This window comes from Sardina pilchardus, chromosome 19, assembly GCF_963854185.1.
Source record: "Sardina pilchardus chromosome 19, fSarPil1.1, whole genome shotgun sequence".
NCBI lineage: Eukaryota > Metazoa > Chordata > Actinopteri > Clupeiformes > Clupeidae > Sardina > Sardina pilchardus.
This window is the reverse complement of record NC_085012.1, coordinates 24,985,181-24,995,176: the sequence shown is the minus strand read 5'-3', so window position 1 is coordinate 24,995,176 and position 9,996 is coordinate 24,985,181. Positions and strand designations below refer to the sequence as shown.

Here is a 9,996-nt window from a genome sequence, read left to right as displayed (position 1 = left end):
AAAAAAAAATCCACGTGGCTGATTCCCACAACAGAATTGACAATGCATCTTTTGTGTCCTATAGGCCTACATGATATTGTCTTGTACAGGAGACCTTGTCCCCTGAGATACTTATTTATTCATGGTAAAATAACAGATAATTGTACCTTCATATAGACTACAAATAAAAACGATCGACACACTGTAGATTATAACCAATCAATTCAAAATTAGCCAACTTCCCTATATCCACTAGTCTACTAGGCCTATTTCACAACCCCTTTGTTTTTGTTTTCGTCAAATGTTGTAATACATTTAATCTGTCAGTATGATTGAATTAGTTGTTTTGTGGCAAGGTTTGTTGTTTGTCTGACCACCCTAATGCGTTCAAGGTTTGGACTGCCTATGGTGAAAGTGGGACGAAGTGGAAACTATGCACAGCGAGACTTCAAAATATTTTGATATTCCACAGACCAATACTAGCACTATACAATATATAATTACTTCTGGTCGATCCATACCAGACACCGATAAAAAAAAAATGATTTGGATTCTGTAGAGAGTGCAATGGAAAATCAACATGCTTTTGCATTCCGCGTGATGAGGAGATCGCCGTCCAATCACTGAGAAACACCTGTTGAATTTTAAACAACTGAATAGCAAGCTGTCAAGTCCAATCAATAGGCAACTATGCACGGTTCCAACGTGGAGTTTATTTTGTCAGCTGCCTGACCTGATGTTGGCCACTGCGTTTCTTTAACTGTATTTCTATCCACACGAAACACAATTACCATAATTGCACCAACACTACAGTGGAATGTCAGCCTTCTTGCAGAATGGGATTGAAATATTTAAAACAGCTTAATGCTGCCCCCTAGAGGATATGTGGGAAATTAAAAATGTAAGACATCTATTTGCGCTCAGGATAACTATTGGAAATATATATGTCTCTGACATGCCAAAGTCAATGTTTCTTGCAGCGTTGAAGGGAACTGTAGCACTGAAATACAGCACAGCAGTTAAAGGATCTTAATGACATATGTGGTTGGTGTAGACAGTGGCTGTCATTGCTATGAGAGTGTTTTCTTTCTAAGCTTGTTTGTCTTGGGTGCGATGGAGTTATGCTCACTGGTTTTTGAGATTGTGTTGGCCTTCCTTTTATTTGTAGGAACAAAATAAAGACTCCAGGACCTTGTGAGGTCTTGCTTGGTGATGTTGGCTGAAATGTGTGACAGTCAACCCAATTATTCATGCCATCAGTGGCCACCTGAGAGCAAAGCTCTGCACTTAAAAAGTGCTTTTTCATTCAATTTGCTCAAATACTGGAATCAATAATAACAATACAGTTTACAATATCATAAGGGTAGGTTTCCTTATTTAAAGACCTATTTTTTATCAAGAACAGATGGCATATATGGTCTGCATTAGTAGCAGGTGAGAAAAATGGATCCAGATCAGACTGAGTGTGTAACAGCACACCATCAATAAGTTTGAGGCCCGAGTGACCTTTGCTACAGTGGGTCTGATTCTGGGACAAATACAACAGGAGAAAGCCAAATTAACACCAGGGTCTGCTGCAATCTTTGCTGAGTTGAAATAAACCAAAACATAACTTACATTTTGCAAATAAACTTTAATGTGATGTAGGATCCATTGTTTAGAGAGTAGTAATTTACTGCATATACTATGTACATTCAGAGCATAAACAATAAGGACTTCCTACACTAAAGGCAGTACTATGAACAACAGACAACACCAGGTGATACATACTGAAATGAATTGCACTACGAGACAAACTACGAGAATACCCTCTCATATGAAATTACACAGTGATAGGATTTGGTAGTTCCTTATCAAAAACCACTCAAAAACCTGCACTAGGATACCACAGTGTCAAATGCTGCCACTTGTAAAGGCCTAAGGAAAAGGGAAGGAAACCATTCCTTCACATTTTCCCCCAGTTTTGTAATCTTGTCAGGAATTAAGGAATCAAGTCCTATTTTTTGTATCTCTTGACATGCAAATGACCATAACATTGTCTTGCACAGTAGTATTGAAGCATTGGCCATGAAGAATCCTTAAAATATGACGCATAGTGAAACGCACACACATACAGTACACACAAATAATGACTTTCTGACCCAAACGCACACCGCAGTGACAGCACGTCTCTGAATTTCATCAAGACTCAAATTGCTTTCAGTAGGCATAAGGACAGGGTAATTAAAAGTGCTTCTTGTGCAACTACTAACATGGCTATGCATTTGGAATTTGGCAGAAAACAAAAGGGCAAGGACAGTAGCTCCGTTTACATGGACACTTCTATTTTGATTAGAAACGGAATAACAGCTCAATCGGAATACAAATCGTCATATAAACATCAATCAGAATGAAAATTCCTGATCCGATCAGAATTTCAATCGGAATGGAAGAGGTGATGTAGTCCGTGCCTATTCCGAATTAACACCCATATACAGTCATTCGGATTGACTGCTATATCTTCCCAATGAAAAGTAGGCAACAACGGCTATTCCGATCAAAGATTTTAAAGCGCTTGAAAAGCACCTGATCGGAATAGAATGTACCTCATGTAAACAGACGGCACAACATTTTCAATCGGAATAGTTTAATCGGAATGACAAAAAAACTGTCCATGTAAACGTGGCTAGTGTCTGAACTCTGAAGGACAGTTAGAATGAAGTAGCAGTGCAATTTCAACTCAGAGTGGTCAGTCTCCTCTTGAAGTAAAGGAAGGCCAGGTAACTGGCCCCGCCTAGGATGCCAATCACCAGCGCTGTGCCCACAAAGGAGGGCGCTCTCTTCCTGGCCACCCGGAATGCCGTCGGCAGGACGGCGGAGATCAGAATATTGTTGACGTGGCCCAGAACTCTCCGGAAGGCGGGCCGGTCCAGGACACGCTCGTAGTAGGTCTCCAGGTTGACCCGGCTGCCGTTGCCCCAGTAACGGCGAGAGAGACCCAGGAACTTGAGGCGGTGCAGGGTGACGGCGAGAGACACGTCGGCCATGCTGAAGAAGTCCCCACACAGCCACATCTGGCTGCCTTCCTCTGGAGGACAGAGAGTGGGGGGTGGAGGTGAAAGGGGAGCTAGGCCTTCATTTTCATGGCCTTCATCACACACCCTGCTGAAGGCTGTAGGGCCGATACGCGTTGGTGCTTTTTTTTAATGCTTATAGCCCAACAATAAAGATTTTGGAATTTGTTTTTGGAAACCTGTGTGCCTGGACCTGGATTTTTTCCTTTTGATGTTTAGGCCTTCATTTTGTTGACAGGCAATAAACAAAACAAGGAGTGAAGTTGGCGTGTGGGAACACTGCTAAGACCCACCAATGTTTTCACTTAGGATTTTGCTCACAGTGTACAATTAGCTAAAGAAATTGCCAAGATTTAAATTACTGTAGCTTAAACACATGATGGAGTCTGTTTATTCACTCATTGCTTCGCCAACTTTCCATCAATGAAATGATGTCCTTAGACAATTAAAACAAACTTTTAATTCATAAAGAGCTATTGTTGAAATTGAACAGTTTGGTATGTTTAGATGAAAACGTTCACATAAAAAGGTTAAAAGAAACCATACTTGACCCAAACTTTCACCGTTGTTCAGAGAGAATCTAAAAACACAGGTCAGGTTACTATCTTCCAAAACACTGAAAGAGGCGTGAAGGACAGAGGGAGAGAGGACAGAATAGAAGAGAGGAGTGAGCCGGTAGAAGCAAGGAGATGCAAAGAGGGAAAGGGCAGGAGAGTTGTGTACCGATGAGATATGTGGCACTGCAGTATTATGTTACTCCCTCCCGAGTCACTCTCCACCTCCAGCTGCTCTGTGCTGCATAATGGCTGCCAACCCCAGGTGGGTTCTAGACATTGGTGGTGGTTAGTGAGGTTCTCAAATGAATCAAAGAAAAAAACACCCGAAACGTCACAATATAAAAGTATTTATCAGGAGCTCGTGGTGTAGCGGACTTTTTTTCTTCGATTCATTTGACATCCAGTTTGTCCAGCACCCCAGTGTTTAGAGATTGGATGTGTGTGCTTTGCTTGATTTTGGTTAGTGAGGTTCCCCCTTCACTGTGACTAGTGTCTAGAAAAGCTCTATTGCAGTGCAATGCTGTTGATGTTGTGATGATTGGGAAGTCTCCTCTCACCTGGCGTCTCCTCCACCCTCCTCTGCAGCTCCGTCTCCACCTGGTCCATCACATTCTCCAGCTCATCCAGCAGCTTCTTCAGGTACTTCATGTTGTCATGATCAAACAGCTTAGACTGCAAAAGACAAAAAAAAAAATTATGTGTTTTAAGTCAGGATGGGGGGCAAACTAACTGAACGCAGAACGCATTGTTCATGTTCAATATTGAGTTTGATGACCATGGATTGGTATAGTAATATAAAGTGTTCGTTGTGATATTGAATATGAACATTTTGATTGACTGATGCCATAATATTAAACAGGAAAGGGACTGACTTCTTTAAGTCATACTCTCAGGTCATGAACACCTAGCTCTCACCTTTAAGCGCCTCTGTTTGGCAATGTAGGCATCTTTGAGATCAGGATTCTCTGCTGCCAGTTTCTTCAGCTCTGACTCTGTGTTGCCTATCTGAGCTGTGGAGACATTGCACAGAGGTGAGATTATCCGCTCGCCAACTGTCCACTGACTAATACCAAAAGCTGTGTACTGGCCAAAGGCAAAGGATCAGAGTGTAGACAGGTGTAATGAACTAGAGCTTCAGCATCTACCTTTTCAGTTGTATTTTCTTTTCTGTCAATGTTGTTCTTGTCTTATTTACTCTCTTATACTGTACATTTACTCATACTGTAAAACTCGTTATAAATGCCTGACATAAGCTACTAATAGTATTACTAATCCCCTTGATGAGGAAATGTTCTGAACGGTGCCAAAAACATCTGGATTAGTGCGGTAAACGGAGCCTGTTATCCTATCCTATTGAACCTAGTCTTGTTACACTGTCCCGCTCCGCCCGGCTTATCCAGGGATAGAGTTACCTTGGTGTGCAGTAAGTGTTTCTATAGTTAACATGCACTGGACCACACAGTTAGCAGCCTAACTGTCCAGAGCAGAGCACAGCCCAAACACAACAGAGACAACACACACACGCACACACGCACACACGCACACACGCACACACACACACACACACACACACACACACACACACACCAACAAACACACAGTTTAAGTAAGCTTAATAGTTACACTCTGAATTAACTCTATTACTCAAAATAGATAGCCTAACAAATGGCTAGTTTAATTCCCCTGTTTTTATAAAAATCCAGCATCGGCACATCACAGAAAGCTTACAGCGGATGCGGGTGGTGGCATAGGCAGGGATGTGGGAGTCCACTGTGATCTCGGGGTGGAGGATGCAGCCGTGGGTGTAGGCGTCCATCTTGAGGGAGTCCAGCAGCTCCCTGTAGTGCTGCACCCTGGGGTAGTACATACTGCCCTCCTCTGGAATCAGCTTGGGAGTGCTCTCTGAGAAACAGCAAAGGTGATCAAGGTCAATCATCCGTTTCCCAGGTTCTAACTGCATATTTACTTATTACCATTCGAGGTGGGGGGTCACTTTTCTTGTTTAGGAAAGTCACTATTTCTGAATTTGTCACTGACTGTTTGTCCTTTTATTCAAATTCAGCTCATGTGTGTTATCAATGAAGACTTGGGAAAATGACTCTCAACGTTTCATTGATATTCCATGTAAAAAAAACAAACTGATTTAAACAATTAGATGGGACACATCAAGGTGCCAAAGCCACTGAAGCCACTGGTTGCAGTGTATACTTACCAGCTCAGATCTTCAGTCATTTGAACTGCCACGGGCATGCTGAACTTAAAATGGCTTTGAGCATAAGGTGAAATAAACAACACAACATGTGATAAATGAAGTCAATTAAAACACAAGGTGCGCAAAACAATATGATAAAAGAATCATATAAAGAAAACATCTTTAATGAATTTAGAACTACAGCTACGTTTATGTCAATTCATTACATTTCCATCATGATTTTAATAAAGGCAAGGCCATAATTCTGTGTTCAGGTTATGTGAGTGATTTTAAGTCCGACTGACAATATACCCTCTCTGAAGTTTTGCTCTAGATAGTCCAGTATCTGGGTCGGGTCGCTGATAACGTTGTCATCGTGCACCAACACGGGGACCTCGCCGGCAGGGTTCAGCTTCATGAACCATGGCTCGTTATGCTCGCTGAGTGGAAGGCTAACGTCATATTCTTCACATGCCAAACCTTTTTCTGCGATTGCCAGTCTCACCTGCAAGTGACACACATGTACAGTAATAGACCAAACAGCTCCTCCTATCATACAAACTATACATTGAGAGCTTTCCAGAAACACGTCCATCAGTTCTGAATCTGCACATGTGCATAATGCGTGTTTTGTTGTCTGGGGTCATTTAAGGTCATTTAGGTCTATGTGTTCTCCTTGACAACTGAACACGCCTTGTTTAATAGTGCAAACACTCAGTACCATTCTGCTCAGGACCCTTCAGGACGGATGTAAACATGGTTCCTACATCTGCCACCACAGCGAATGCATTGCTACTGTATGTAAAAATACTTTTCTGACAATGGCATAGTTTATTCGTGCAAATGCACTGCTCAGACTAACATTTCAAACACTCTAGATTATGCAACTGACCGAAAACCAAGGAGCTCTGTCCACTAGCGTGGTGCTGAAATGTCATCTTCAAACCAACCTTTTGCGAATTGAAGGACTGTGTCCAATGGTAAAGGGTAAGCTTCGAGTCCTTGGGTTTTGTCACGGGTTGCACGTCTTCTGTCGTTTCTTTAACATGTCTCTTCTTCAGAGTTATTTCTTTCTCATCGTGCGCATCCGTGCTATTTTCGTCCGCCATCTTGGCTGTGTGTGTGTGTGTGTGTGTGTGTGTGTGTGTGTGTGTGTGTGTGTGTGTGTGTGTGTCTCAGCATCACGACTTTTCACCGATGAAGTGAGAGTGGGCCCCCAAGCGTCCGGGAGCAGCACAAATGTTCTTTTCCGCCCAATTCTCTTGTAGACACACAGGCCTACTTTCAATTCTCGACAGCATCCCTGGGACAAATATTTAACAGTATTCTGGGTATCCTATACGCAGCACATAACGTTGTTTCCCATCCACTTGGCCATCCACTTGATCTCATAAGTAGGCTAGTGAGGTCAAAAAAGTGAATCTGTGTTTGTCGAAGTTTCAAGATGCAGAATCATCTCTCAAGCTCTAAACTATTCTGAAATAAAACGACTGTAGCCTAATACCCATGTTCTTTTTCTTTTCTGTGTCTATGCCACATGGTGTCGCTGTTTTAGAAGAGAGGTAGTAGCCTGCCTTATACATGGAAAAACTATTCTAAACAGGCAACAACAGATTAACAACTCAATTAAGATGTGATATCTCGTAGAAAACTGCCTCTAAGTGTTTTTTATTTTTGTATCATTATTATATTAAGTCTACAAGGGCTGGGTATTTGAATAGGGCAACATCTTCAGAAATAGACTGGCTTATGCCGGTTTTAGATCAAATGTATTCCTGACATCAATATTATAAATGGTATATAACGTCTCTATTTTCCAAATGAAAATATGTGTAGCCTATTTCAGACAATCCCGAAATGCACCTTCACTTTCAGTTCACACCTGTGGTGTATGAGGGCGCCTTTTTCAAACATCACCCCAGAGAAATCAAATCAGAGGTAAGAGGTAAGACTGAACGTGCAACGAGAGAATATTTCAAGGGGTCTCGACGTCCACACTTTAATCAGCCAAGCGTGGGAGGTGCCACAGAAATGACGTAGCAATTTGCTGTGTCTTTCCTGCTTGACGACTCTCGCCTCTTCTCTCTCCCTCCCTGTACAGTGAGCGAGAGGGGGGAGTCAGAAAAACAGCCACAGCAGCCCTCAGCGTGCGGCTCTGGTAATTGTGCACTAGCCTATCTAGGCTTCCCATTCATACACTCTCAGCCACTCACGCATGCTTTCCATCACACACATTCTACATGGCATTTTAAGCATCTTTCCTTATTTTGTTGCCTATATGTAACTCTTGCAGAGTCATCGGTTGGCTCATCCAGCTTGATCTCATCCTTGGTGCTGGAGTCCGTGGGAGAATTAAATTCAAATCGGCACTACGCTGCGATCGCCTCATTTGTTTCCTATTCTGAATGACGGGCGGCGGACGGTTCGACTTCGACGATGGAGGCACTTATTGCGGGGGCTGGGAGGATGGGAAAGCCCACGGACACGGTATCTGCACTGGACCCAAGGGCCAAGGCGAATACGCCGGGTCCTGGTCACACGGGTTCGAGATAGTAGGGGTTTACACCTGGCCGAGTGGGAATACATACCAGGGTTACTGGTCGCAAGGGAAGCGACACGGTCTTGGGGTTGAAACCAAGGGAAAGTGGATCTATCGCGGAGAGTGGAGTCATGGGTTTAAGGGTCGCTACGGAGTTCGCCAAAGCCACAGTACACCTGCTAGATACGATGGAACTTGGAGTAATGGGCTGCAAGACGGCTATGGAATCGAGACCTATGGAGATGGTGGTAAGCATTGCCAGTGGATATGCTGAATGTTTGCTTGCATGTGACTTACTAAAATTATAGTCAAACATTAAGCCATAATATGTCTGTGTGGTTATATCATAATTGGAATGTGGCCATTGTAAAATGTCTGTTTGGAACTGAACTGTGCCAGTTTGAGATAAGACAGAATGCGTCTTGAAGAAAATCGATACGTTGTGGTGTATTGCTACTGATTTCCCATGCAAGTAGCCTTGATAGTTACAGGCCTACTATGGTATTAGATAATGCAATAGTTTGTGCGTAGGCCCGGATTTAAATAATCTAATAGCCTACAAAATAGACCTGCGTGATAAATCTGTGGAAACTACTCGTATGATGAAAGATTGATTCAGATCATGTGGTTTACAACCCATGGTCCAGCTGTCAGTGAGAATGCAGTTGAATTAGCTATCGATGCTCAGCAGTTTTAGATTTCAAAGCAATGTGCATAGCCTACAGATGATATACACTCATTCCAAAAATAGTAGAGCTTTTTCTTGTGACTCGGATTTTTTATCTCGCCTAGGCTACTTGACGATAAGTGCGCAGAAAGTGATACATTCGCTATCGTGTTTGTGAGGCGGATTGCAAGCGGCCGTTGCTTGCGCTCCGAACATTTTTTTTAAAAAAAAAATAATCAAGGATTTGTGTCGACACTCTAGGCTTGACCTGAAAGTACAAGCGGATTTGGTGGGCAGCGTTGATGATCTTTGAGCTCTCGAGCTTTGGCTCTAAGTCCCCTATCATGAATCGGTAATGAAGTTCTCTTAATTACTTCAGCCTAGTTGCGCGTAACACTTCCGAAGACTTACTCTTACAAAGTCATTCGATCTGGCAAGATCCCCATCTGGACCGCCCAATTGAGAACTGTGATATAATTAAAGTTAATCTGAATACCAGTCATGATGTGGACAGTTCTAGAAGACTTTTATATCTCGGTTTAAATGTCATGCTGAATGTTAGTGTTCTGTCTTCTCAATGTGGATGAGTCTTATACAAATCAATGTGTTTTTACACAACAGAAAAGTCAATGCTGTTAACATCAGCTTGATAAAGAATGACATGGATATGGATTCACTCCTCTTGGGACATTACCAGTATATTCGCAACCTCAGGTGAACAGTGATTATGTAAAAGAAAAAGAAAAAAACAGCATCTCTTTTGGGTATAAGACTCTGACCTCTTAGGTAACAACGGGTTCCTAGAAAATCAACCCAGCCTGGATCGAATCAGCCTCACCCATCTGTGTGGCACTGTCTGTCTGGCAGCATGCAGGCCGGGCTTCGGCAGCCCTGGTTTAGGTGGGCACCTGCTCTCTGGCCCTCTCTGTGACAGCAGGGAGCATAGGATGCTGCGAAGAGTCTCTGCATCAAGCACCTCCACCCAGATTTGCTTTAATGTGGCGGGCACC

At 42.8% G+C, this 9,996-nt stretch overlaps 2 protein-coding genes across 2 annotated transcripts in view; one reads left to right on the top strand and one right to left on the bottom strand.

Moving 5' to 3' along the window:
- Nucleotides 1-1,598: 1,598 nt before the first annotated feature.
- Nucleotides 1,599-6,901, bottom strand: gdap1 (ganglioside induced differentiation associated protein 1). Its single transcript, XM_062521154.1, has 6 exons — nucleotides 6,731-6,901; nucleotides 6,093-6,285; nucleotides 5,318-5,491; nucleotides 4,505-4,599; nucleotides 4,147-4,261; nucleotides 1,599-3,046 (listed from the first exon to the last, which is right to left on the bottom strand). The coding sequence occupies exons 1-6, from the start codon at nucleotides 6,887-6,889 to the stop codon at nucleotides 2,694-2,696; spliced, it is 1,089 nt and encodes a 362-aa protein (XP_062377138.1). The 5' UTR covers nucleotides 6,890-6,901; the 3' UTR covers nucleotides 1,599-2,693.
- Nucleotides 6,902-7,875: 974 nt separating this feature from the next.
- Nucleotides 7,876-9,996, top strand: part of jph1a (junctophilin 1a) — a 38,691-nt gene continuing 36,570 nt past the window's right edge. The window contains exons 1-2 of the mRNA XM_062521763.1: nucleotides 7,876-7,938; nucleotides 8,074-8,567. Of these exons, the coding sequence (XP_062377747.1) occupies nucleotides 8,186-8,567 (382 nt within the window). The 5' untranslated portion in view covers nucleotides 7,876-7,938; nucleotides 8,074-8,185. The remainder of the gene's footprint in view (nucleotides 7,939-8,073; nucleotides 8,568-9,996) is intronic.